Here is a 27,701-nt window from a genome sequence, read left to right as displayed (position 1 = left end):
CAACTTTTTGCTGATGTTCGTATAAACAACTTTTCCTGAGTTGAAGTTAGAAAGGAATATTGTTAACAAACCCTCGTCCATTAGAGACAATGTAATTGCTCTATTGTGTAATTTCAGCGAATGCATGTTGAAACTTGCGAGCCTAATTTAAATGAATCATAGAGTCATTACGGCATGGAAGGATGCCATTTAGCCCATTGAGCCCATGGTGGCTCTCTGTAGAACAATCCAATCAGTCCCATTCCCCCGCTCTATCCCCGTAGCCCTGTATGTTTATTTCCCTCAAGTGCCTGTCCAATTTCCTTTTGAAACCATTGATTGTCTCCGTTTCCACCACCCTCGTCGGCAGCGAGTTCCGGGTCATTACCACATGCTGCGTTAAAAAAAGGACTTCCTCACATCCCCCTGTATCTCTTGCTCAAAAACTTAAATCTGTGTCCCCTAGTTCTTGTACCATCAGCTAATGGGAATAGCTTTTCTCTTTCTATCTTATCTAAACCCGTCATAATCTTGTACGTAATCAACCAAGGAATTAAGAACAGATGGGACAAAAATGCCATTATTTAATTGCTCAGAATCTCATCAATAATATAGAATTTCAGCTGTTGCAGTGGCTAATCTTTGTGAATCTGGGAGGGGAGAAAACACGCAGAAAAAAAATTGCAAAAAATCAAAAATCACAAAACATTTACAAGATCCTTAACTAAGTAATCGCTGGAAAAGAATTAAAAAATAAAAACTTTAACTTATCTTTTTTGCAGGTCTTCATACTTACCAACATTTCTGAGGCTGCTTTTCTCATACGTTTTCTTTTCCATCCGAGTACAGGTTTGCCAAATGGCCAAATTTAGGCGGAACGATAGTGTTTTGCCTTGCACCAGGGCGTTAAAATGTGTGTTAGGCTGGCTCATTTCTAGCCCAGAATCTTTTTTTCCCTGATGCACTCTGTTAGTTGATGTAATATTGTGCAGTGAATATGCACTTTTAGCCCTTGAGAACCACTGTAAGAAATCCTTTAACCTTGATGGCAAGCACCTTTCAAAACCCTTAAGCAGGCATTGCTTTAACATGCTCATCCAACTGCAGCTACTTTTAAATAGAGAGTTGGCACCTACTTGTAAACAGATAATTCCTCAGATAGACTCCCTTTCAAGTACTTGATCTCGCTGTTCTTTTCCTTCTGCTGTGCAAGCTCGCTTTTCAAGATAGTGACTTTTACTTCCAGCTCCCTTTTCTGCCCCTGTTAGATCCATAAAAGTCCATTAGAAAAGATCATTAAAAACATTTTTGCAGTATGTTTCTACAAAAATGTTACAGAAATACAGTACAGTAGTTTGACCTTCATAGTAAAAGTGCATTTTCAGAAAATTCCTGTCTTTTTGAATTGACAAAACAACTTGCAATTAAGTCCCATTCCAGAGACTTGAGCACAAAAATCTAGGCTGACACTCCCAGTGCAGTGCTAAGGGAGTGCGGCACTGTCGGAGGTGATGTCTGTTAGATTAGATGTTAGACCGAGGCCCCGTCTGCTCTCTCGCGTGCATGTAAAAGATCCCATGGTACTATTTTGAAGAAGAGCAGGGGAGTTATGCCCGGTGTCCTGGCCAATATTTATCCCTCAATCAACATCACTGAAACAGATTATTGGGTCATTATCACGTTGCTGTTTGTGGGAGCTTGCTGTGTGCAAATTGGCTGCTGTGTTTCCTGCATTACAGCAGTGATTACACTTCAAAAAGTACTTTGTTGGCTGCAAAGTGCTTTGGGACGTCCGGTGGTTGTGAAAGGCGCTATAGAAATGCAAGTCTTTCTCTTGTATATTGCTACTTCAACAGAGCAAAACAACCCAAGCTACTTCACAGTTGCGGGGGAAGGAAAAAATATGGGGAGATGGTTGAAGGCAGAGGTGATGAGGTGGTTTTGAGCAGGAAAGTGGGGAGAGTTGTGTCACGACAAACAGTTTTATAAAGAGGGAAGGGGAACAATCAGCAAACTAGAAGAGGGAAGTTTGTTGGAGATAGAGCGGGGGGAAATTGGGAGGGCCGAGGCCATGGAGATATAGGTAGTTGAAGATGAGGACAAGAATTTTGAAGTCAATAACAAACAGCAAATTGTAGCAAGGTTTCAGTAAAATTTTCATTAGTAATACTCTATATAGATATAGAGAGTAGAAATAAGAATATGGTAGGTTAATGCGTGGCTAGAGACATGGTGCAGGAGGGAAGGCTACAGATTCCTGGGACATTGGGACCAGTTCTGTGGCAGAAGAGCTTTGTTCAAGATGGAGGGACCAATATCCTACCAGCAGGTTAACTAGTGCTGTGGGGGTGGGTTTAAACTATTTCGGCTACATTACACGTGCTGTCAGGAATTGTAACTCCACTTGAGATCTGACAGCAAATGTTGGCTGGACTAATCACTGCTGTTGCATGCTGGCAATTCGGGAATCTGGACAGCTAAGCAAGTATTAATGCAGTCATCAAAATAAAAGCAAAATACTGCGGATGCTGGAAATCCGAAATAAACCAGAAAATGTTGGAAACATTCACCGGCTCGGGAGAGAGAAACAGAGTTAACGTTTCAGGCCGATGAACTTTCATCAGAAACCATTGGGCTACATTTGACACTTTTGTGCATATCGGCCAAAAATGGGCGTTATTTCCGGCGTGGGCGATAAAAATGGGTTTTCAGATCGCTGGCTTCTCGCCCACTCTCAAAGTACCTAGTCTCCATTTTTGAAAATGGCTGTTACCGCGAGCGATATGAAATGAGCGGTAGCGTTAAATCTCTCTGACCTTTTGCCGTAAAGTGTTGCCGTCCTTAGCAACACTCGATTCCCGTGATTCTGGAGGTCAAAGGTCATCATGACATACGCAGAAAAGGAGACAGAGAGAGAGGGAGCTTAGAGGGACTGAAAGAGTGTGGCTGTGGGGTGTGCTTGTTTGGCTGTTGTGGGAGGCACGAGGGAGATTCACCAGCAGCAAAAAGCCTACTAAGCACCAAGAACATAGGTGGCACCGAGTTTTTGTCCAACAAATAGATATAACATGGAAGGGATGGTGGAAGCCCTGGAGCTGTTAGCCAGGAACACTGGTGGCAGAGGGCTCCCAGTGGTCCCGGAGCGCAGCATTGCACCCAAAGATGACGCACCCCATTGCCAACCACACATAAGAGCTAGCAGCAACATCTTGCTTATGGCTCGGAGCATGTTTCCACCTCGTGCCCGTCCTCTCCCTTATCCGTCCAAGCAACACTTCGGCCATCACCCCACCGCAATGAAGCATCGCCTGAGGAGCTCCTCGGCCAGGCGGCTTGTAGTCAGGAGGGGAAGGGGTAGAGGTGGGAGGAGAAGCCAGGAGGGTGGGGGAGGGTTGGTTTTTATAGAAATACTGATGATTTCAGACAAACGTTCAGGTTAAATGGTTTTTATTTAACAAAACCTTGTTCCGCATTGGCTCAGATAGTTGCACCGTTACACGCTGGTGATTCCTTAACATCAAAGGGTATAATTACACTTAACTTCAATCAACTTAAACTTTAACTGTCACCAAAGTGATGCCCACCATTGATGTATGACCTGCACACCCAGCAGTGTGTCAACTTTGTAAATAACACCAACGTTCTTTCAGGCAAAGTGCTCATTGATGAGCTCCAGACGTAAGGCTCTTGCAGCTATTGTGCCACCACAGGCCCTTTCATGCGGTCTACAGAGGGGGCGGGGGCATGGCTTCAGCGTCAGCCTGATTGTCTGGGCCAATGTCAGCGTCCGCCTCCTCGTCCTCCTCTTCCTCTGGTGAGGTGGACTGTCAGACTCTTCAAGCAATTCTTGTCCCTGCCTGATAGCCAAGTTGTGCAGCATGGAGCACACCACCACGAATTGAATTACCTGCTCAGGTGGTATTGGAGGTCGCCTCCTGAGTGGTCCAGGCATCTAAAGCGCTGCTTAAGCACGCCAATGGTTTTCTCCACGATATTGTGAGTGACTCTGTGGCTCTCGTTGTAGCGCCTCTTGGCTTCGGTGTGGGTGTCACGCAGGTGGGTCATCAGCCAGGTGGTGAGGGCATATCCTTTGTCACCAAGCATCCAGCATTGACCTTGTGGCTGATTGTTAAACAAGTCAGATACAGTGCTCTCACGCAGGATGTGAGCATCATGGATGCTGCCTGGAAATTTAGCATTCACTGCCAGTATAATTTGCTGGTGGTCGACAACGAGTTGGAAGTTGAGGGAGTGGAATCCCTTGCAGTTCCTGAAAACCTCTGAATACTGAAAAGGCGCCCGCATCGCGATGTGCGTACAGTCTATTGCTCCCTGCACCTTGGGGAAGTTTGCAATTCTGGAGAAACCTGGAGCCCTCTCAGTCTGTGCCTCCCTGGTCATAGGGAAGCTGATCAAGTCCCTCCTGCGTGCCTACAGGGCTTCAGTGACCTGTCTAATGCAGCAATGTGTGGCATACTGAGACAGACCGCAAATGTCGCCAGCTGAGGCCTGAAAAGAACCCGATGCGTAGAACGACAGTGCCACGGTAACTTTGACCTCGACAGACAGTGCAGTACTGATGGTGCTGGCAGGCTGCAGATCTCCCCTTATCAGCTGGCATACCTCAGTGATAACCTCTTTGTGGAAACGCAGTCTCCGAAGGCAGGTGGTGTCGGGCAAGTCGAGGTAAGACCGCTTGCCCCTGTACTTGCGGGGTGTAATGTCTGGTCCTCCTCATCAGTCTGGCACGTCTTACATTGGGCACATAATTCGGCCATCTTGAGTCTGCAGCATATAGTTGGTCATCAAGAGAGGGTGCGAAAGGACAGGCCCCATTGCAAATAGCTCTCTGTTTTTCACCGATTGGTCACAAAGAATGAATGTCCCGGTGAAGACACCTATTAAAATTCCAATCGGTCAGAGTATGCTCAAGATGTTTGTACAGATGTTCACATCACCTCCAGAGTTCATCCGATCTCCCCCGAGGTTGAAGCAGGGCAGCCTTTTAAAGGATGTGACATGTGATGTAGAACATGGCGTCTATAACACTGTGATCAGTTCCGGTTAGTTCCACTTTTTCTGGGCGTTTTTTGGGGCGAGCGATATTGTGGGCGATATGTGTGCGAGGTGGTGAAAGTGACACTGGCCGATCTCATGGCCTTTAATTTCAGCAAATGTGATCTTTACGACAAAAAAAAGTGGGCGGGCGGTTTTATTGAATCTCGGCGTTAATTCTGTGCGGAAACTAACGCTGGGCGATATTATGGGCGTTGATTTCGCCCATTCTGATGAGACCACCCAAAAAAAGTGGTCGGGCGGTATTATTTTTTCCCTGCATTATGCACATGGAGAAATTTTCCAAAAAATGCCTGTCAGTTTTCATTTTGTGGCTATATGGCCGATATATGGGCATGATGCGTCATTTCAGCGGTAAAGTGGGCATTAAGCATGAAAAAAAGTGGAAAATCTAGCCCAATGACCTGAAACATGGTTAAGCGTTGTTAAAAATGTTAACAGCTCCATCTGGTGGCCTTACTCTGTAAATACAGGTACATCTTTGTACAATCGATGTGAACATTTAAAATATGTTCAAGGTTTTATGTGCTGACCGGTTGCACTTGTGCCTGCTGATTTTCTCCTCATTTGAAGGTGGTGGCTCATGATGGGGTCAATACTGGAGACCCACTATCACTCAACAAAACCCTCTGGGCCAATCGCGGCTCCTGTTCTCATCTGATCTTCATACGTGCCGACTTCTAGGTGGAATCGCCAGATATTGGTCATGAGTGGGAGGTCCGGATGTGTTTGTTCGCCGTTTCTTATCCCAGGTCAACCACCACTACAGATATTAATCAGCACAGATCTGAAACCGAACCTGAGACCTCCACAATCTGGAAGGATGAATGTTGCCCACTGAGCCACTGGGGTGAACAATTAGCTCAATTTAATTGGAAATAGGATTTCCATCAGCACATGCAAATGGGGAGCTGCACTCATTGTCTGGCACACCATCAAAAGAACTAGCTAACAGCAGGTATCCATAGATTTTTAAAGTAATAAAATTTCTTATTTACTGGAACTCCCTGCCTAAACCTCTCCTTCTCTCTACCTCTCTTTCCTCCTTTAACCCTATCTCTTCAAAACAAGTTTTTGGTCAGCTGCCTTAATTTATTCTTTTGTGGCTCGGTGTCAAATTTATTTGTTTTGTCTTGTAATTCTGTTATGACGCGCCTTGGGACATTAAGGGTGTTATATAAAATAAAGTTTTTAAAAAATTTCTTTGTGATATTTCAGCTTCTACCTTAATCCCATGTGTATGTCCCGATCTTTATTTCGCTCTCTGCAAGATGATTAAAAAGTGAATGCTAATCAGTGCTTTTTACTTCCTGGCTTGCTGTCTGTGAGAATTCTTCAATGTGATTGGCTGCTTAGCCTGCTTGAAGACATCACTGTTGCTGGGCACGGGAGATCTCTATAGATAGTCCCATTAACATCGGAAAAGTTGAAATCAATGCCACAGAGATTGCTAGGTCTTTGTGGGCAGCTTTCTTCGAGGTCAGTGGCGAGTTTGGACCACAAAATTCGAGCCTTTATGTTTTTATTTCAGATTGTCAGCATTTTCAATTTTTTTTCTTTTTTAGCTGTACAAAGAAATTAAAATAGGAAGATGTAAAATTAATGCTGTGCTCGCTCTCTACATCTACAGATCTGATTTAGGTACTAAAGGGGGAAAGATAAACTTAAATTAAAATGAAAGTGTTTGTGGAATGTTTTACTTAGCTCTCTACTCCTACTATTCTTAAAAAAAAAACTATTGTGTTCCTAACACAGATGAGACGGCACACAGGGAGGTTAAAGTAACAGTGATCTCAGTCTTTAATAAGACACTCCAGAGTGAGTAACAGGCCTTAGGGGCCGGCTTATATACAGTGCTCCCAAGGGATCTGGGATCCCTTGGGACTTCAGGGGATTTCCATCCCCGTGGTGGGCAATGGTAGCCGACTGAGAGCATCCGCACAGTTCTCGGTGCCTGGCCTGTGGCGGATGGTATAGTTATACGCTGATAGCGCGAGTGCCCACCTTTGTATGCGGGCTGAGGCATTAGTATTTATCCCCTTGTTTTCAGCGAACAGGGATATGAGGGGCTTGTGATTGGTTTCCAGCTCAAATTTGAGGCCAAACAGGTACTGATGCATTTTCTTTACCCCGAACACACACGCTAATGTCTCTTTCTCAATCATGCTGTAGGCCCTCTCGGCCTTGGACAAGCTCCCGGAGGCATAGGCGACAGGTTGCAACTTCCCCGCAACGTTAGCTTATTGTAATACACACCCGACTCCATACGGCGATGCGTCACATGCTAGCACAAGTCTTTTACACGGGTTATACAATACAAGCAGCTTGTTGGAGCATAAAATGTTTCTGGCTTTCTCAAAAGCAATTACTTGTTTTTATCCCCATACCCAGTTCTCACCTTTACGCAATAACACATGTAGGGGCTCTAAGAGGGTGCTTAACCCCGGTAGGAAGTTACCAAAATAGTTGAGTCGTCCCAGGAACGACCGCAGCTCCGTGACGTTCTGTGGCCTGGGCACGTTCCTGATAGCCTCTGTCTTGGCGTCTGTGGGCCGAATGCCGAACGCCGCGATCTTCCTCCCCAAAAACTCCACTTCTGTTGCCATGAAGACACATTTCGACCTCTTCAGCCGCAGCCCTATGCGATCCAGTCACTGGAGGACCTCCTCCTGGTTTTGTAGGTGCTCGACGGTGTCCCGACCCGTGACCAATATGTCGTCCTGAAAGACCACCGTGTGTGGTACCGACTTGAGTAGGTTCTCCATGTTTCTCTGGAAGATCACTGTAGCCGACCGAATTCAAAACGGGCATCTGTTGTAGGTGAACAGTCCCTTGTGCATGTTTATGCAGGTGAGGCCCTTCGAAGACTCCTCCAGCTCCTGCATCATGTAGGCCGAAGTCAGGTCGAGCTTGGTGAACGTCTTACCTCCTGCCAGCGTCGCAAATAGGTCGTCTGCCTTAGGTAGCGGGTATTGGTCCTGTAGCGAGAAACGATTAATAATTACTTTATAATCGCCGCAAATCCTGACCGTGCCATCACTTTTGAGTACTGGAACAATCGGGCTGGCCCACTCGCTGAATTCCACTGGGGAGATGATGCCCTCGCGTTGCAGCCTGTCCAGCTTGATTTCCACTCTCTCCCTCATCTTGTGAGGTACCGCTCGCGCCTCGTGGTGAATGGGTTGTGCCTCTGGGACCCAAGTGGATCCGTACCTTTGCCCCGGAAAAGTTTCCAATGCCTAGCTCAAAAAGGGAAGGAAATTTGTTAAGAACCTGGGTACATGAGGCCTCATCGACATGTGATAGCGCTCGGATGTCATCCTAGTTCCAGCGGATTTTGCCCAACCAGCTCCTTCCAAGCAGTGTGGGGCCATCGCCCGGGACAATCCAGAGTGGCAGTTCATGCACCGTGCCCTCGTAGGTGACCTTGACCATGGCGCTGCCCAGGACAGTGATAAGCTCTTTGGGGTACGTTCTCAGTTTCATGTGGATGGGGCTCAGGACTGGTCTGAATGCCTTGTTGCACCACAGTTTCTCAAACATCTTTTTACTCATGATGGATTGGCTAGCACAAGTGTCCAGTTCCATGGCTACGGGTAAGACATTCAATTTAACATTTAGCATTATAGGTGAACATTTCATTGAAAATGTGTGCACCCTGTGTACTTCAGCATCTGCCTTTTCTCTCTGAGGCTCGAAATTGCTTTGATCCACCATGGACCGATCTTCCCCTGCCACGTGGTGGTTAGCAGGCTTTGCAGAGCTTGCAGCTTGTTTGCAAGCTCGTTGGAGGTGCCCCATTGTTCCACAGCTCTTGCAAACATACCCTTTGAAACAGCATGAATAGGTTGAATGGAATCCCCCACAACGCCAACAGGGTGTGAATTGCCTTGCATTCGTCCTTTGTTGGGGACTCTGAGTCATCTGGGTCACCTGAGGCCTGCTGGCAGTTGCAGACTCATGGGTTCTGCCCTGTACATTTCTGATTGCAAACACAGTTCCAGTTAATTTATGAACATTGCTAGCACTTGTGTGCTGAGAGATTTGTTTGGTGTTATCACTGGTGGACATAAACGCCTGTGCTATCGCAATGGCCTTACTGAGGGTCGGTGTCTCTACAGTCAAAAGTTTTCGTAGGATGGTCTCGCAGCCAATGCCCAGTACAAAAAATGACTCTGAGCATTTGCTCCAGGTAGCCATCAAACTCATATTATCCTGCAAGTCGCCTTAGCTCAGCAACGTAGCTCACCACTTCCTGACCTTCAGATTGCTGGCACGTGTAGAACCGATACCTCGCCATCAGCACGCTCTCCCTCGGGCTAAGATGCCCCCGAACCAGTGTACACAGCTCCTCATACGACTTATCTGTGGGTTTCACCGGAGCCAGAAGATTCTTCATGAGGCTGTAGGTCGGTGCCCCGCAGACCGTGAGGAGGACCGCTCTCCTTTTTGCAGCGCTTCCTTCTCCGTCCAGCTCGTTGGTTACAAAGTACTGGTCTAGCTGTTTGACAAAGGCTTCCCAGTCCTCATCCTCCGAGAACTTCTCCAGGATGCCCACAGTTTGCTGCATCTTTGCGTTGGATTCGTATTCTTGTCGCTAGTTATTGTGTTCCTAACACATATGAGGCTGCACACAGGGAGGTTAAAGTAACGGTGACCTCAGTCTTTAATAAGACACTCCAGAGTGAGGAACAGGCCTTAGGGGCCGGCTTATATACAGTGCTCCCAAGGGAAGCTGGGATCCCTTGGGACTTAAGGGAATGAGCTCCCTGGTGGCGGAACATGGGAGTGCATGCTTTACAGATACACAACAAAAACCATGCAGTCTCTTTACCTGATACTGCAGGACATCCTCCGCCCATTTTCTCTGCCTAAGTTGCAATTGTTGCTCAAGGCATCGCCCCTGGGTGTTTAGCTTTGCCACCTGCTCCTGCAGTGGTTGCAGCTGTTTGATGAAGCCTCTGATCTCCTGCTGTGTGTGCTGCAGTGATTCAGCCCTGGTCTTACTCCATCTCATGAGCTTTTCCAGCTTGGGTTCATAGTATTTCTCCAGGCATTGCCTCTGCTCCCCTAAAAAGCTTCGAAAATCTCCACTTGTCTGGCGGCTCTCTGCAAGGGACAGAGCGTCATTCGTGTTCTGACTATTTTCCAGCCGATGGATTATTTGGCTGATTTCTTCATGGTGGTGATTTTTAAGCACAGCCAGTTCGTCAGAAAGCACCTGTACTTTGGATTCTAGTACTTCCCGTTCCAAGGTAATTCGGGGAAGGTCTTGTTTCTTGCAATCCAGTTTATATTTGCAAGCCATTTGGGCTTTAATGATGTCAAACAGTTTTTTTTTGGTACATGCTATTTCTTCTTTGAAGTTATCGCATTCAATCTCTGCCTTTGATTTTGTTTGATAAAGCTTCAGCAGTTCTGCCTTCAGATCTCCAATTGCTTGATGCAGAGGTTCTTTCATGAGGATGAATTCTTTGATAAGATTCTCCCTTTCTAACAGGAGCTCTTCCACACAATATATACATTGCTGGAAGTGTTTGTCTGCTGCTTGCAATGAATCGACTGCCCTAATAATGTCTATGGGAGAGTCCTCCTCTGGGAGCTCAGTCATTGTATCCTGTGATCAGAGAGAGATTAAATAATTAGTTTGCATTGACTAGAGTTTATATAGTTAGTAAAGTGGTAATCCTTGATATCAAAAACATCCCATTTGTAATGTATTTGCTTTGTGGGTTCTTTGCTTAAGAATTCATAGCAACACATTGCTATTCAGAACTAGTTGGTTTATTAGCAAAAGGTTTAACAATCACACGACACATTACCAGTTCCTCCACCAGGCTCACAACCATCTGCCTCATCGTGGATCCCCCGAACCCAACTGGCTGGGGTTTTATTGAGTCTTGTGAACACCACGTGACTGGCTAAGCCACTCCCAACCTCTACAAACCCATGAGCATACTCTCAGGTGCACGCATTACACCATCCAAAATATGCAACATTATAGTTGTGATTCTTCATGTACAAAAGTACAATTAATGCTGCATTCACCAACAAGAACATGCATGTATATAACACCTTTAATGTAGTAAGACCTCAGATTACCAACAAGTAAACAAACAGGTGAGTGGATTTCCCCTCCATCCAGTGGATCCACCTATTCTAAGGACCATGGACAAAAGCTCTCCGCTTCCCTCTCCTGCTTCAAGATCCATCACTGAGGAACGGAGCTATGCCACGCAGGGAGATCTTGGGGTCAATTCCTTGTAAGAACATAAGAAATAGGAGCAGGAGTAGACCATACGGCCCCTCAAGCTTGCTCCACCATTCAATAAGATCATGGCTGATCTGATCATGGACTCAGGTCCACTTTTCCGCCTGCTCCCCATAACCCTTTATTCCCTTATCGTTTAAGAAAGTGTCTATTTCTGTCTTAAATTTATTCAATGTTCCAGCTTCCACAGCTCTCTGAGGCAGCGAATTCCACAGATTTACAACCCTCTGAAAGAAAAAATTTCTCCTCATCTCAGTTTTAAATGGGCGGCCCCTTATTCTAAGATCACGCCCTCTAGTTCTAGTCTCCCCCATCAGTGGAAACATCCTCTCTGCATCCACCTTCTCAAGCCCCCTCATGGTTCTCATGCCAGATACGAGGCTCCCTAAGGAGGGAGAGAGAAAACAGGGAATTATAGACCGGTCAGCTTGACATCGGTAGTGGGTAAAATGATGGAATCAATTATTAAGGATGTCATAGCAGCGCATTTGGAAAGAGGTGACATGATAGGTCCAAGTCAGCATGGATTTGTGAAAGGGAAATTATGCTTGACAAACCTTCTGGAATTTTTAGAGGATGTTTCCAGTAGAGTGGACAAGGGAGAACCAGTTGATGTGGTATATTTGGACTTTCAGAAGGCTTTCGACAAGGTCCCACACAAGAGATTAATGTGCAAAGTTAAAGCACATGGGATTGGGGGTAGTGTGCTGACATGGATTGAGAACTGGTTGTCAGACCGGAAGCAAAGAGTAGGAGTAAATGGGTACTTTTCAGAATGGCAGGCAGTGACTAGTGGGGTACCGCAGGGTTCTGTGCTGGGACCCCAGCTGTTTACATTGTACATTAATGATTTAGACGAGGGGATTAAATGTAGTATCTCCAAATTTGCGGATGACACTAAGTTGGGTGGCAGTGTGAGCTGTGAGGAGGATGCTATGAGGCTGCAGAGTGACTCGGATAGGTTAGGTGAGTGGGCAAATGCATGGCAGATGAAGTATAATGTGGATAAATGTGAGGTTATCCACTTTGGTGGTAAAAACAGAGAGACAGACTATTATCTGAATGGTGATATATTAGGAAAAGAGGAGGTGCAACGAGACCTGGGTGTCATGGTACATCAGTCATTGAAGGTTGGCATGCAGGTACAGCAGGCGGTTAAGAAAGCAAATGGTATGTTGCGAGGGGATTTGAGTACAGGGGCAGGGAGGTGTTACTACAGTTGTACAGGGCCTTGGTGAGGCCACACCTGGAGTATTGTGTACAGTTTTGGTCTCCTAACTTGAGGAAGGATATTCTTACTATTAAGGGAACGCTGCGAAGGTTCACCAGACTGATTCCCGGAATGGCGGGACTGACATATCAAGAAAGACTGGATCAACTGGGCTTGTAGTCACTGGAGTTCAGAAGAATGAGAGGGGAACTCATAGAAACATTTAAAATTCTGATGGGTTTAGACAGGTTAGATGCAGGAAGAATGTTCCCAATGTTGGGGAACTCCAGAACCAGGGGTCACAGTCTAAGGATAAGGGGTAAGCCATTTAGGACCGAGATGAGGAGAAACTTCTTCACCCAGAGAGTGGTGAACCTGTGGAATTCTCTGCCACAGAAAGTTGTTGAGGCCAATTCACTAAATATATTCAAAAAGGAGTTAGATGTAGTCCTTACTACTAGGGGGATCAAGGGGTATGGCGAGAAAGCAGGAATGGGGTACTGAAGTTGCATGTTCAGCCATGAACTCATTGAATGGCGGTGCAGGCTAGAAGGGCCGAATGGCCTACTCCTGCACCTATTTTCTATGTTTCTATGTAAGCAATTGCTCTATGCGGAGCTCCTTCATGGCAAACGAGCCAAAGGTGGGCAGCGGAAATGTTACAAGGACACCCTTAAAGCCTACCTGGTAAAGTGCGACATCACCACTGACACCCGGGAGTCCCTGGCCAAAGACCGCCCTAGGTGGCGAAAGTGCATCCGGGAGGGCGTTGAGCTCTTCGAAGCTCAACGCCGAAAGCGTGAAGAGGTCAAGCGCAGACAGCGGAAGGAGCGTGCGGCAAACCAGTCCCACCTTCCCTCGACGAATGTCTGTCCCACCTGTGACAGAGTCTGTGGCTCTCGTACTGGACTGTTCAGCCACCAAAGGACTCACTTCAGGAGTGGAAGCAAGTCTTCCTCGATTCCAAGGGACTGCCTATGATGATAAATCTTACACGTTTTGATAAAATCACCTGAATTCCAATGAGCAGAGGCCCAACCTACTCAACCTTTCCTCATAGTCAAACCCCTCATCTCCGGAATCAACCTTGTGAGTCTTCTCTGAACTGCCTCCAAAGAAAATATATCCTTCCGTAAATATGGAAACCAAAACTGCACGCAGTATTCCAGTGCTGTACAATTCCAGTGTCTGTACAATTGTCCTCTGTGGTCCTGGTTAGCGAGATGACAGATTAGCTGGGATTTCTTTCAAAATATGTGGGCATCAAGGGACATAGGATTGGGTTGTGATGCACTCTCCTCCCGCTCCCCCCCCGCCCCCCGCGCCCCCTCCCCCCACCATCTCCCCAAGGTGAAATTGTCTGCCAATGCTCACTATTAAAGCTCATACATAAAGATTAGCCACTTGGGTGAGGCACTGGAGGATGTCTGCCATCTATGGAGTCTTATGCAGCGTGAATCTGGAGAGAAGGGGGAAAAAACTGAGGGAGGACATTTGTTTAAGGATAAGGGGGAAGCCATGTAGGACCAAGATGAGGAGAAATTTCTTCACTCAGAGAATTGTGAACCTGTGGAATTCTCTACCACAGAAAGTTGTTGAGGCCAGTTCATTAGATATATTCAAAAGAGAGTTAGATGTGGCCCTTACGGCTAAAGAGAACAAGGGGTATGGTGAGAAAGCAGGAATGGGGTACTGAAGTTGCATGGTCAGCCATGATCATATTGAATGGTGGTGCAGGCTCGAATGGCCTACTCCTGCACCTATTTTCTATGTTTCTATGTTTCAAGAAGATATTACTTGCAATAGATTCTTATCTAAAACTAAAAAAAAGAAAATTCTGCAGTCACTGCCGAGATATTATTGCCTAATTAACACAATTGGCAGGTTCCCTCCGTAGTCTCATTCCACTCTGCCTCCATTAGTCTTGTGTCCCAGCCTCTACTCTGCTGACTCTGGATCTTACTGTGTACAGCCATCTCCTTTCTCTGCTCTGCCATCTTGTCTCTTTCCCTCCATCTCTTTAATCTATCCCCACTTCAAAAGCCCACTCAAAACTGTAATCTATTTGCTTCATGGGTTCTTTGTTTAAGAATCCATAGCAACACATTGCTATTAAGAACCAATTGGTTTATTAGCAAAGGCTTAACAATCACACTACACATTACCAGTTCATCCAACAGGGGTTAACTCCCCTGCTCTTCTTTGAAATAGTGCAATGGGATCTTTTTACATCCTCCTGAGAGAGCAGACAGGGTCTTGGTTTAACGTCTCATCTAAAGACGTTAAACCGAGACGTTTCATCTAGAGAGAAAAAAAATCAAAAAGCAAGTTATTATTTAAATGGAGAAAGATTGCAAAGTGCCGCAGTACAGTGAGACCTGGGGGTACTTGTGCATGAAACACAAAAGGATAGTATGCAGGTACAGCAAGTAATCAGGAAGGCCAATGGAATCTTGGCCTTTTTGCAAAGGGGATGGAGTATAAAAGCAGGGAAGTCTTGCTACAGTTGTACAGGGTATTGGTGAGGCCACACCTGGAATACTGCGTGCAGTTTTGGTTTCCATATTTACGAAAGGATATACTTGCTTTGGAGGCAGTTCAGAGAAGGTTCACTAGGTTGATTCCGGAGATGAGGGGGTTGACTTATGAGGAAAGGTTGAATAGGTTGGGCCTCTACTCATTGGAGTTCAGAAGAATGAGAGGTGATCTTATTGAAACATATAAGATTATGAAGGGGCTTGACAAACTGGATGCAGGGAGGATGTTTCCACTGATGGGGGAGACTAGAACTAGAGGGCATAATCTTAGAATAAGGGGCCATCCATTTAAAACTGAGGTGAGGAGAAATTTCTTCTCTCAGAGGATTGTGGATCTGTGGAATTCGTTGCCTCAGAGAGCTGTGGAAGCTAGGACATTGAATAAATTTAAAAATAGACAGTTTCTTAAACGATAAGGGAATAAGGGGTTATGGAGACGGGCGGGGAAGTGGCCCTGACTCCATGATTGGATCAGCCATGACCTTATTGAATGGCGGAGCAGGCTCGAGGGGATGTATGGCCTACTCCTGCTCCTATTTCTTATGTTCTTATGTTCTTAAGGCGGCATCTCCGACAGTGCAGCGTCCCCTCAGCACTGCACTGGGAGTGTCAGCCTAGATTTTTGCGCTCAAGTCTCTGGAGTGGGACTTGAACCCACAATCTTCTGACTCAGAGGTGAGGGAGCCACAGCTGACACTAAACTTAAGCTTAAACCTAAGCTCATCCAAAACTCGGCTGCCCGTGTCCTAACTCACACCACGTCGCGCTCACCCATCACCCCTGTGCTCGCTGACCTATATTGGTTAAGCAACGCCTCGAATTAAAAATTCTCATCCTTATTTTCAAATCCCTCCATGGCCTCGCCCCTCCCTATCTCTGTAACCTCCTCCAGCCCCACAACCCCCCCCCTCCCCCCCACCTGCGCTCCTCTAATTCTGCCCTCTTGAGCATCCCTGATTATAATCGCTCAACCATCGGTGGCCGTGTCTTCTGTTGCCTGGGCCCCAAGCTCTGGAACTCCCTCCTTAAACCTCTCCGCCTCTCGACCTCGCTCTCCTTTTAGGTCCTCCTTAAAATCTACATCTTTGAGCAAGTTTTTGGACATCTGCCCTAATCTCTCCTTGTGTGCCTCAGTGTCAAATGTTGTTTTATAACGCTCCTGTGAAGTGGCTTGGGCTATTTTACTATGTTAAAGGTGCTATATAAAGACAAGTTGTTGTTGTATCATCTATGTTCGTCTGCCAATTGAAATTTGTGCATCGTTGAACTGATTTCATCAGTGATGCTCCTTCATGGCAAACGAGCCAAAGGTGGGCAGAGGAAATGCTACAGGGACACCTCAAAGCCTCCCTGATAAAATGCAACATCCCCACCGACACCTGGGAGTCCCTGGCCAAAGACCGTCCTAAGTGGGGGAAGTGCATCCGGGAGGGCGCTGAGCACCTCGAGTCTCATCGCCGAGAGCATGCAGAAATCAAGTGCAGGCAGCGGAAAGAGCGTGCGGCAAACCAGTCCCACCCACCCTTACCCTCAAAGACTATCTGTCCCACCTGTGACAGAGCCTGTGGCTCTCGTATTGGACTGTTCAGCCACCAAAGAACTCACTTCAGGAGTGGAAGCAAGTCTTCCTCCATTCTGAGGGACTACCTATGATGATGATGATCAGTGATGTGATCAGTGATGTAATATATTTACATATAACATTTTACAAGATGTCGCTCTTTACAGATATGCCGCAGTGGAAATATGTTCCGCAAAGTGCCAAGGAATCCAGACTCTCTGCCAACGATGTCATTTGTCTGCTGAAAGTTACAGTAAAAGCTGGTGTCAGAGGTCACAGCGGGCGTTTGTTATTCTGTAACATCCCAGAAACAAGCAAACCACAAATGATAAGCCTGAATAGTAACTATAAGTGAATGGTTCCCTTGGAATGACATTCATAATAACATAAGAATTAGGAGCAGGAGTTGGCCATGACCCTTTGTGCCTGCTCCATCATTCAATGAGATCATGACTGATCTTCAACCTCAACTCCACTGTCATGGATTAATACTGTTTTTATTCCTTTGAGAAACATAGAAACATAGAAATTTACAGCGCAGAAGGAGGCCATTTCGGCCCATCGTGTCCGCGCCGGCCGACAAAGAGCCGCACGGCCCTCGGTCAGTAGCCCTGAAGGTTACATATAAACCAATGAACAATGGTGGAAAGGTAAAGAGCACCCAGCCCAACCAGTCCGCCCCACACAACTGTGAGACCCCTTGCACCGAAACATTCTGCATTCCACCCCATCCGGAGCCATGTGATCCGGGAAATGATGATTGAATTAGCTGTTTTTGTTGTAGTTGAACTATTATCACAATTTTCCAACTAAACATTTGTAAGTTGCAACTAATCGAAGTTGCCCTGCGCCCCGATTGAGGTCGGTAACCTGCTGGGGCCAAGAATCCTGCGCTCGGCGCAGAAATCCCGCCCCGGCCGCTGAATTGGGCTTACCGCCCCTCAAAGGAAGCGGAGCACAATCTCGCACACCTCACTTCCTGTAGGGGGCGGGACCAGCGGCGCTAACAGATCGAGTAGTGCAGCATTACGCAGCTGCTCCACATAGCGCTGATGTGCTTCAACGCCCCTCCCCTTCGCTTAAAGGGAAGGGGCATTGTGCATTCTGCATAGCCTCTGATGGCCTCCACTAGACCAGCAGGGCAGCGTGGTGCTGGGGCTGTGCTGCATGATGGCGGCTCGGGCCACGCTAGGGGGAGCCAGCAGAGCCGGCCCAAGAGTCGGCAAACCGAGGAAGATGGTGGTGCAGGAGGCTGGCAACCTCCCCATTATCTTCCGCCAGCTACCCGCGGGGTGGGGGGAGGTGGGGGTGGCACTGCCATGGCAATGTCTCAGCAAACCCCCGGGCAATGTCCTGGGAGCCGATAGTGCCCCCCACCCCCGCCACCCCCCTGGGGCAAAAAGTGTTGGGCCCCCCCACCCCCTCCCCACCCAAAGTGTTGGGCCCCGCCCCCCCCAGTGTTGGTGCACCTCCCCCTCCCCCCACTCCCCGGAGGTGTTAGCAGTCCTCTGAAAAAGGGGCAATTTCGCCCTGGTGTTGGGCCCCTCCCCTCCCCCCCCCTGGTGTTCGGCCCCTCCCCCCCCAGAGTGTTGCCCCCCCTGGTGTTGGGCCCCTCCCCCCCCCCGGTGTTGGGCCCCTCCCGCCCCCCGTGTTGGGCCCCTCCCCCCTGGTGTTGGGCCCCTCCCCTCCCCTCCCCCCCCGGTGTTCGGCCCCTCCCCCCCGGAGTGTTGCCCTCCCTGGTGTTGGGCCCCTCCCCTCCCCCCCGATGTTCGGCCCCTCCCCCCCGGTGTTGGGCCCCTCTCCCCCTGGTGTTGGGCCCCTCCCCTCCCCCCCTGGTGTTGGGCCCCTCCGGAGTGTTCGGCCCCCTCCATCTGGTGTTGCCCCCCCCCCCCAGTGTTGGGCCCCTCCCCCCCAGAGTGTTCGCCCCCCCACCCCCGGTGTTGGCCCACCCCCCCTGCCGGTGTTGGTGCCCCCCTCCCACACCCCGGAGATGGTGCCCCCCCCTTCCCTCCCGCTCGGTGTTGCGCCCCTCCCCCCCAGGTGTTGGGCCCCCACCCCCTTCCCTCCCCGGAGGCGCTAGCGGTGCTTGGGGCAATTTTGCCCCTGTGTTGCAGATTAGTTTTGCTGGAAGATGCTGTGAACATCAAATCCATATTCACTGAAGTGTTAATCTGGCTTCATTATATTTAACGACAAGATTGTCAGCTGGTCTAAATTAATGTGAATTATTTACTATACTGCTAATGTGTAGGAACATTACAGGCCCTCAGTTTCTTCCCTAATGTATTCAATGCAGCACAAGTGTCAAACAATAACCATCTCTGAAGCTGATTCGGGAACAAAGTGCGGTGTAAATGCAGAGGGTAAGGAAATTCAATCTCGATGGATGGAGCCAAGCTGAATACAATTGGCTGTGTTAATGGAGTCAGTAACTCTTGCTGGGCTTTATGCTACTTGTGTCCACCCTGTCTTCCAGCATTAGGATTCCTCATCATTTATTGCTTCCCCAGAATAACATCAACAACTCACACTTATATAGCGCATTTAACATAGCAAAATGTCCCAAGGTACTTCACAGGAGCGTAATCAGACTCAGAAGGATAGTGATAGACTTCAAGAAGATATAGACAGGTTGGGCAGACATGTGGCAGAAGAAGTTTAATGCAGAAAAGTGCAAAGTGATACATTTTAGTAGAAAGAACAAGAAGAGGCAATATAAACTAAAGGTACAGTTCTAAAAGTGGTGCATGAACAGAGAGGCCTGGGGGTATATGTGCACAAATCGTTGAAGGTGGCAGGGCAGGCTGAGAAAGCGGTTAAAAAAGCTTATGGGATTCTGGGCTTTATAAATAGAGACATAGAGTACAGATGGAAGGAAATTATGATGAACCTTTATAAACCACTGGTTCGGCCTCAACTGGAGTATTGTGTCCAATTCTGGGCACCACACTTTAGGAAGAATGTAAAGGCCTTAGAGAGGGAGCAGAAATGATTTACGAGAATAATTCCAGGGATGAGGGACTTCAGTTACGTGGATAGACTGGAGAAGCTGTGGTTGTTCTCCTTGGAGCAGAGAAGGTTGAGAGGAGATTTGCTAGAGGTGTTGAAAATCATGATGGGTCTGAGAAACTGTTCCCATTGGTGGAAGGGTCGAGAACCAGAGGACACAGATTTAAGGTGAAAAAATCAAAGGCGACATAAGAAAAAAAAAATTACGTAGCAAGTGGTTAGGATCTGGAATGCGCTGCCTGAGAGGGTGGTGGAGGCAGACTCAATCGTGGCTTTCAAAAGGGAATTGGATAAGTATCTGACAGAAAAGTTTTTGCAGGGGCTCAGGGAAAGGGCGGGGGCGTGGGACTGGCTGAGGTGCTCTTGCAGAGAGCCGGCACGGGCTCGATGGGCCGAATGGCCTCCTTCTGTGCTGTAACCGTTCTATGATTCTATGAAAATGCCGCTGAGCCAAGGAGATATTAGGACAGGTGACTAAAAGCTTGGTCAAGTAGGTTTTAAGGAGGGTGTTAAAGAGGGAGAGAGATGGAGGGGTGGGAGGTTTAGGGAGGGAATTACAGAGCTGGGGGCCGGCTTGGTCTCCAATGGTGGGGTGAAGGGAGCGAGGGATGGGTAAGAGGCCAGAGTTATGGGATCATAGAGTTCTTGGAGGGCAGGAAGAGATGGGAAGAGGCAAGACCATGGAGGGATTTGAAAGAGTTAAGCTATACGTCATGTACATTAAGTGCTTGTATACGCGCCTTCAGTGGAACCGATTAGTCACTGATAAATCTACAATTTAGCGTTCCCGCTGCAGCATGTCTGTCTGCAGCTGTTTTTTGCAGTTTAGTCAGCAAATTCCCTATCCCACTAACGTTTACATGTGGCACAAAATAACTTGGCACAGAATTTGCGTAAAACAAAGTAGTTTCCAGATGGCAGATTTTTTTATCATTCAAAAATGTTTACCAAACAAAAAATTATAGTGCACAGATCAGTAAAGTATTTGCCTCACTTCCAAAAGACCAGCGGAACAAAATAATATTTTATTTTTGCAATCTAACTGATGACCAATGTTGATATTTTAATGCAATGTGAAATAACCATCGAGTGAGTTGATTGCCCATATCTGTCGTGGTATGTCGCAGTTGCTTCTTGATATCTAAACTTTTGTTCGACACCAAAGCTATTCTGGTTTTGAGTCTTATGCCATGAATGTCCTTCAATGCCTCATAGAATTCAGATAGTTTTACACCCGGTAATTTGAATTCTGTTTTTTGTGCTTGATTTGAATTACGGGATAACCCAATTGTTTTTGAAGCGAAAAGTGACTTTGAGTTCGCTGGAGTAGAGCATACTTCAAAGGTCTGTTGTAGTTCTGGTTTCAATTTCTACCTCTATGACTCATTAGCACTGTAATTGCTGAAGAATATGTACTGTTTTACTGCCAACTGGGACCAGAATAGCTTTGGTGTCGAACAAATGTTTAGGTATCAAGAAGCAACTGCAACACACCACGACAGATATGGGCAATCAACTCACTCAATGGCTATTTCACATTGCACTAAAATATCAATGTTGGGTCATCAGTTAGATCGCAAAAATAAAATATTAGTTTCATTAGTTTCTCATTCGGCAAGTTGCAAGAGAAAATGAAGTGGGAAGCACAATCCATTCCTATACGTGTCAGCTGTGGCTCAGTGGGCAGCACCCTCGTCTCTGAGTCAGGAGGTTGTGGGTTCAAATCCCACTCCAAGAACTTGAGCACAGAAATCTAGGCTGATGCTTCAGTGCAGTGCTGAGGGAGTGCCGCACTGTCGGAGGTGCCGTCTTTCAGATGAGATGTTAAACCCTGTTTGCTCTCTCAAGTGGACGTAAAAAACCCCATGGCACTACTTTGAAGAAGAGCAGGGGAGTTATCCCTATTCAATATTTATCCCTCAATCAACAGCACTAAAACAGATTATCTGGTCATTACCGCATGGCTGTTTGTGGGAGCTTGCTGTGCGCAATCGGCAGCTGAGTTTCCTACATTACAACAGTGACTACATTCCAAAAGTACTTAATTGGCTGTAAAGCGCTTTGGGATGTCCGGTGGTCGTGAAAGTTGCTATATAAATGCAAGTCTTTCTTTTTTCTTTTTTCCCAGCACTCTGTAATAAGACCAAGTGCAAATAAAAAATGTTTTCCCTTTCCTTTCCCCCCAATTGTCTCTGCCCTCCTCTCCTGCTGGTGGTGACTCATGTGATACAATTCCATGGGTGCTGATCATCTCCTGGTTCCTTGTACAAGTGGCCATATTTAATCTGTGAGTCTGGTCGATATCGTCGACAGACCGCTCGCCTGAGAGGGCGGGGGGGCGATCACATGCAGACTGATTTCTGCCCTCCCACCCCACACCCCCACCCAACCCCCCAACCTAGAAGCAATGAGGGTGATTGTAGCCCACCTGCTGCTCGGGATCAGATCAGCTAATGCAGCACAGAGCCTGGGACTTTTCTGATTCGTATAGAACATAGCAACAGCAGTCGGCCATTCAGCCCCTCGAGCCTGTTCCACCATTCAATGAGATCATGGCTGGTATGCGACCTAACTCCGTATACTGCCTTTGGTCCATATCCTTTAATACCTTTTGGTTAACAAAAAGCTATCAATCTCAGATTAAAAATGAACACTTGATCTAGCATCAACTGCCATTTGCGGAAGAGAGTTCCAAACTTCTAACAACTTTTGTGTATCGAAGAATTTCCTAATTTCGCTTCTGGATCTCATTTTTAGACTATGTGCCCTTGTCCTAGAATCCCCAACCTACAGAAATAGTTTCTCTCTATCTACCCTATCTATTCCCTTAATATTCTGAAATCTGCAATCAGGTCACCCCTTAACCTTCCAAATTCCAGTAAATACAACCCTAATTTGTGAATGGCTCAACTGCTCACTGCATTAACTAGTTGACTAGCTAACTTCACCTAATTATTACAATTAAAATCTGACAGTTTACCTGTAACTTGAAATGAGTTTCCCCTCTGTTATGTATGTAAACCTGTAAATACCATGTCTAACCACAGGAGGGCTTATCCCCTGGAGTCCCAAGGGATCCCACAATCCCTTGGGAGCACCTGTATACAAGGAGGCCTCACAGGCTGGAGAGGCACTCTGAGATCTGTAATAAAGGATTACGGTCACACCTTACTTTAAGCTTGTAGTATCTAGTCTGACTCTTTATTCAAGGCATAACATCCTCCTCATTAATTTGGGGGTGGATGTGGTAACTTCCTCTCTTTCGCACACCATATTCTTCTCTGCTCCTGGTCTCCCCAAGCGTCACAGCATCTTCAGCAGGGATGTCTGCCCGAGGGCTGGCTCATGAGTCCGATCCTGACCTCCCCAGCTGGGGTCACTCAGTCGCGCTCGGGAACAAGAACCCTGCCTGACGTTCCCTTCACTGGTGTTACAAATGCAGCAGATATTTTTCACACAGCAAGGTCCCATAAACAGCAAAGTGATAATGTCAAATTAATCTGTTTTTAGCGAAGTCGTGTGTGGTTTAAATGCTGGCCCGGGACACTGGAGAGCATTTCTCTGCTCTTCAAATAGTGGCCGTGGGATTTTTTTACATCCACATGAAAGGGCAGACAAGGCATCAGTTTGAAGACTTACTGGAAAGACAGCACCTTCGACAGTGCTGCACTCCTCAGCACTGGCATTGCGAGTCTCGGCCTAAATATGTGCTCGAATGGGAATTGAACCCATGACTCAGGGGCGAGAGTGCTACCAGTGAGCAAGGCTGACAAGATCCGTTTCCCATTACACTAGACCATGCCTTTGTTATTACACAGGGCCCAGAAGAGGCGAGGGCCCAGGGGCAGCACAGGCCAGCCCATACTGCGATCTATGGACAGTAGGAGCAGGTCTGCGCACTAGGCCCATGCAGCAGAGCAGGTCTCCAGATGTCTTGGTTAACCCTTGCCACTGGACCAAGACCTAGCTCTGTCAAGCCCCGTGTGGTGGCTGGTGTGCAACGGCCACCACATGTTAAAAAAATCCACGCACAGGCATCTTCCACCCTTCAATATGTAATTCGGGACCTAGAATGTCAGGTCCCTCATTGAAACATCTGTGAATTCATCCTTTCTTGGTGTGGAAGCAAGTCACCCTCGATACGAGGGACTGCCTAATACTATACTCACTGGCCCAGGAGCCCTGAAGCAGCCACATCCCGGCCAAAATCAATCAACAACATGGAACAGGGTTTGAACCTGGGGCGGGGGGGGGGCGAAATTAATTTACGTCCCGTTTGGGGGCGGTAATCGGGTCGGGGTGGGACTTCCTGCGCCTGGCAGCGAAATTCCGGTTACCGCTCCTCACTTCCTTCAGGGGGCACTACAGGCGCAGATTCAGGAGCCCTTTGAATGTCTCCACTGGGACACCAGAGCTAATGGGTGCAGTGGCGAGACGGAGTGCTGGGCTGCACGATCGCAGGCTGGACCTCACGAAAGGAGCGGTGAATGGCCCGACCGGTAAGGGGGGGGGGGGGGGGGGGGAATACAATATGGCGGCACGCGGTGCAGCGTACCTCCCCTCTAAGGTTCGGCCCGCGATGGGTGGTGTGGGCATCACTCGCGGCGGCCTTACGGGGCAGGACTGGAATTCCCTCCCTAACAGCACCTTCACCACAAGGACTGCAGTGGTTCAAGAAGGCGGCTCACCACCACCTTCTCAAGGGCAGTTAGGGATGGGCAATAAATACTGTACATGCCAGTGACACCCACATCCAAGGAATGAATTATAAAATATTTTAACAAGCAGAGTTACTGAGGGAGCCTGTGTTTGCACAGCCTGTCTAAGTCACAGTGCTGTAAAATTAAACTAGCTCCATGACAGATGATTAAAATATTCCTGCCCCAAGCCTGCTGTCACATTTCAGGATTTCTGACTACGTTTCCATGTAGCAATCTCGGTACGATTCTTATTAAAAAATTCCCCATCGCCGCGTAAAACAAGGGATGGAGAGGGGTGTATATTAAAGTTAGATGATCCAGATTGCCTGAGACAAAGGAGATTTGTTAAGAAACATCCCAGGAAATATTCTGCGAGCCAAAGCAGGTGTAACATGAGAGGCGAAAGCAGTCAGCAAGTGTCTGTTTGCAGCACAGATGCAAGTAATTCTCAACATTGCGGACTAGAATATGTAAGGTCAGGGCAAAAATTAATCGTGACAGCATCATCTCTGAAAATGGAAAGCAGCATCTGGGAGATATTTGAGAACTTTGTTTGTTTCCAAATGCCCAGCTTTGCGCTAGTATAAGCCACTTCATTGTATTTTGTTCAAGAATATTCACTTCATCCTTGACTCCTGAATGTCCTTCACAGCTTTAAAAGTTATTCCCGACTAAATTTGTTACATTCCAGTTATTTATGGGGAGATTTCAGAATGATTATCATAGAATCATAGAACAGTACGGCACAGAAGGAGGCCATTCGGCCCATCGAGTCTGTGACGACTCTTTCGAAGAGGAATCCAGTCAGTCCCACTCTCCCGCTCTTTCCCCATGTCCCGGCAATTGTTTCTCCTTCAAGTACTTATCCAATTGAGGAGATGAGGAGGAATTTCTTCTCTCAGAGGGTCATGAATCTGTGGAATTCTCTACCCCAGAGAGCTGTGGAGGCTGGATCATTGAATATATTTAAGGTGGAGATAGACAGGTTTTTGAACGATAAGGGAGTGAAGGGTTATGGGGAGCGGGCGGGGAAGTGGAGCTGGGGCCAGGATCAGATCAGCCATGCTCTTATTGAATGGCGGAGCAGGCTCGAGGGGCCAAATGTGGTGCTTATGCCAACCTGCCCCAGGGTAATAAAATTCTTCCACTGACCCTCACAAATCCCAACAAGGTCCACAGTGGGAGGCAGACCACCACCACCGGAGTCACTAACCATACAATTTCCGCCCTCAAGGTTTTTAAACAGATGAAGCACGTAACATTCTGTGATACTAGGACGAGAATATTGACTAGAAAGAGAATATTTGCCATCTCTCTTTTTTCTGAAGCACAAGGTCTTGCTTTCCATCAGCTCTATTTTTTGAGCAAGGCCTGTGCCTTGGAGCATTGGGAGGCAGTGATTGGATGGCAGTGCATCTGAGCTGGGCATTGGGAGGCAGTGATTGGATGGCAGTGGCTGGGCATTGGGAGGTAGTGATTGGATGGCAGTGGGTCTGAGCTGGGCATTGGGAGGCAGTGATTGGATGGAAGTGGGTCTGAGCAGGGCATTGGGAGGCAGTGATTGGATGGCGGTGGGTCTGAGCTGGGCATTGGGAGGCAGTGATTGGATGGCGGTGGGTCTGAGCTGGGCATTGGGAGGCAGTGATTGGATGGCGGTGGGTCTAAGCTGGGCATTGGGAGGCAGTGATTGGATGGAAGTGGGTCTGAGCAGAGCATTGGGAGGCAGTGATTGGATGGCAGTGGGTCTGAGCTGGGCATTGGGAGGCAGTGATTGGATGGCGGTGGGTCTAAGCTGGGCATTGGGAGGCAGTCATGCACACTGCATCTGAATAGCATATTAGCATGAAGTGACGAATAAACGGCGGGAACGAAATTGCCCTGCACCCCGATTGGGGGTGGTGACCCTCCGGGTCTGGGACATTCTGTGCCCAGCACAGAAGTCCCGCCCTCACTGGGTACCGCCCCCAAAGGAAGTGGAGCGCGGGAGATTGCGCTCTGCAACCTTTCAGGGGCGGTTTCCGGGACGCTACTGGGGCAGGGAGTCGATCGCTATGCGGATACTCCGTGTAGTGCTGACACACATCAACGCCTCTCCTCTTTGCTTAAAGGGGAGGGCCGCTGCGCTCTCTGCACGGCCTCTGACAGACCGCGCACGGGCTGCCAGCGTTGAGCCGACCCGAGAGTTGGCCGGCAAAAAAAGATGGCGGCCCGGGGCGCTGCCGCCCTCCCCGTTAATCGCCATCCCGAGAGCGGATGTCGGCGAGCTTCATGACCCACGAGGTAATTTCCCCCGAGGGGCGGTGAGGGGTTGGCCCGGGGCTGGCGCGCACGGTGATAAAGTCATCGTGGTTGCGCGGTGGCCTGGGGACGCTAACTGCGGGGCTTGGCGCTGCTACGGCAGGGCCTCCCAAACTCCCGGGCAATTTCCCGGGAGATGGCAGTGCCCCGCTCCCCCGGGCAAAAACTGACTTCCCCCCCCCCACTCCCCCGTTAGCATACCCCGGGGCACTAATGGGGCTGTAAAAAGGGGCACTTTAGTCCCCGGTGTGCCTGAGCGCGTCACTGTAATGCAGTGGCTGGCGAGTGCTATGTCTGGGTAGGGTGTTGTGATGCAGTGCTGCACGAGCAACACACCCGAGGACACTGGGACACAGCGAATTGTCAGCAGTACGTTCGAAAGGGAGGTGGTCAACGGTCCCGTCAACAGTCAGTGAAGTTGGTCGTCACACACAGATAACATGTTGATAACATGGCAACTGCGTAAATACTCCTTTTATTTTTACAGTTACAATAAAAATAGAACTTTTATTCTGAAGAAACAAACTGGCAGCTCGCTGAGATGTCACCATTTTTTTAAAGGAAAGTTCCAACAAATCTGGACTGGATGCTCTGGTTTTCGGGTGATTGTCAAGAAAATTCCTAAAATGTAAACAGGACACTAAACGGGTTAAATCCAGCAAACACGGGATAGTTTTACCCTCCGCCTGTTTCGCCCTCCGCCCGGTTTTCTTTTCTGTCCAAGACAAACTTCATCAAAACTCTGCTGTTTTTAATTTCATGGAATTACAGTGTCTGTGGCTCCCATGCCATCTTTTCATCACTGTGTTGTCTGACGATAATGGAGCAGAAATTCGCAATGGTGGCGGGGGAAATGGACGGGCGGGGAGAATGGGCGGGTGGGGGGGAATGAGTGGGCAGGGAGAAGGGGTGGGGGGAATGGGCGGGGGGGGGAATGGGCTGGCGGGGAGAATGGATGGGGAGAATAGACGGGGGAAATGGGTGGGGAGAATGGTTGGGGAAAAGTGGGCAGGGAGAGTGGGCGGGGAAAGTGGGCAGGGAAATGGATGGGGGAATGGGC

The 27,701-nt window shown here is 48.0% G+C and overlaps 1 protein-coding gene across 3 annotated transcripts in view; it reads right to left on the bottom strand.

Annotated features, from left to right (window-relative positions):
- The window catches only part of sync (syncoilin, intermediate filament protein), a 62,982-nt gene that overhangs the window by 31,885 nt on the left and 3,396 nt on the right, over positions 1-27,701 (bottom strand). For 2 of the 3 annotated variants that reach the window (XM_070898887.1, XM_070898885.1), the window contains exons 2-3: positions 9,890-10,672; positions 1,116-1,240 (exon numbers count right to left, since the gene is read on the bottom strand). In XM_070898887.1, the coding sequence (XP_070754988.1) occupies positions 1,116-1,240; positions 9,890-10,666 (902 nt within the window). In that variant the 5' untranslated portion in view covers positions 10,667-10,672. Of the gene's footprint in view, positions 1-1,115; positions 1,241-9,889; positions 10,673-14,701; positions 14,814-27,701 lie in introns of those variants that run through there. The other variant, XM_070898886.1, reaches the window with a different exon arrangement.

The sequence above is a fragment of the Pristiophorus japonicus genome, chromosome 14 (genome assembly GCF_044704955.1).
Source record: "Pristiophorus japonicus isolate sPriJap1 chromosome 14, sPriJap1.hap1, whole genome shotgun sequence".
Classification (NCBI taxonomy): Eukaryota; Metazoa; Chordata; class Chondrichthyes; family Pristiophoridae; genus Pristiophorus; species Pristiophorus japonicus.
This window is presented reverse-complemented; position numbering and strand designations above follow the sequence as displayed.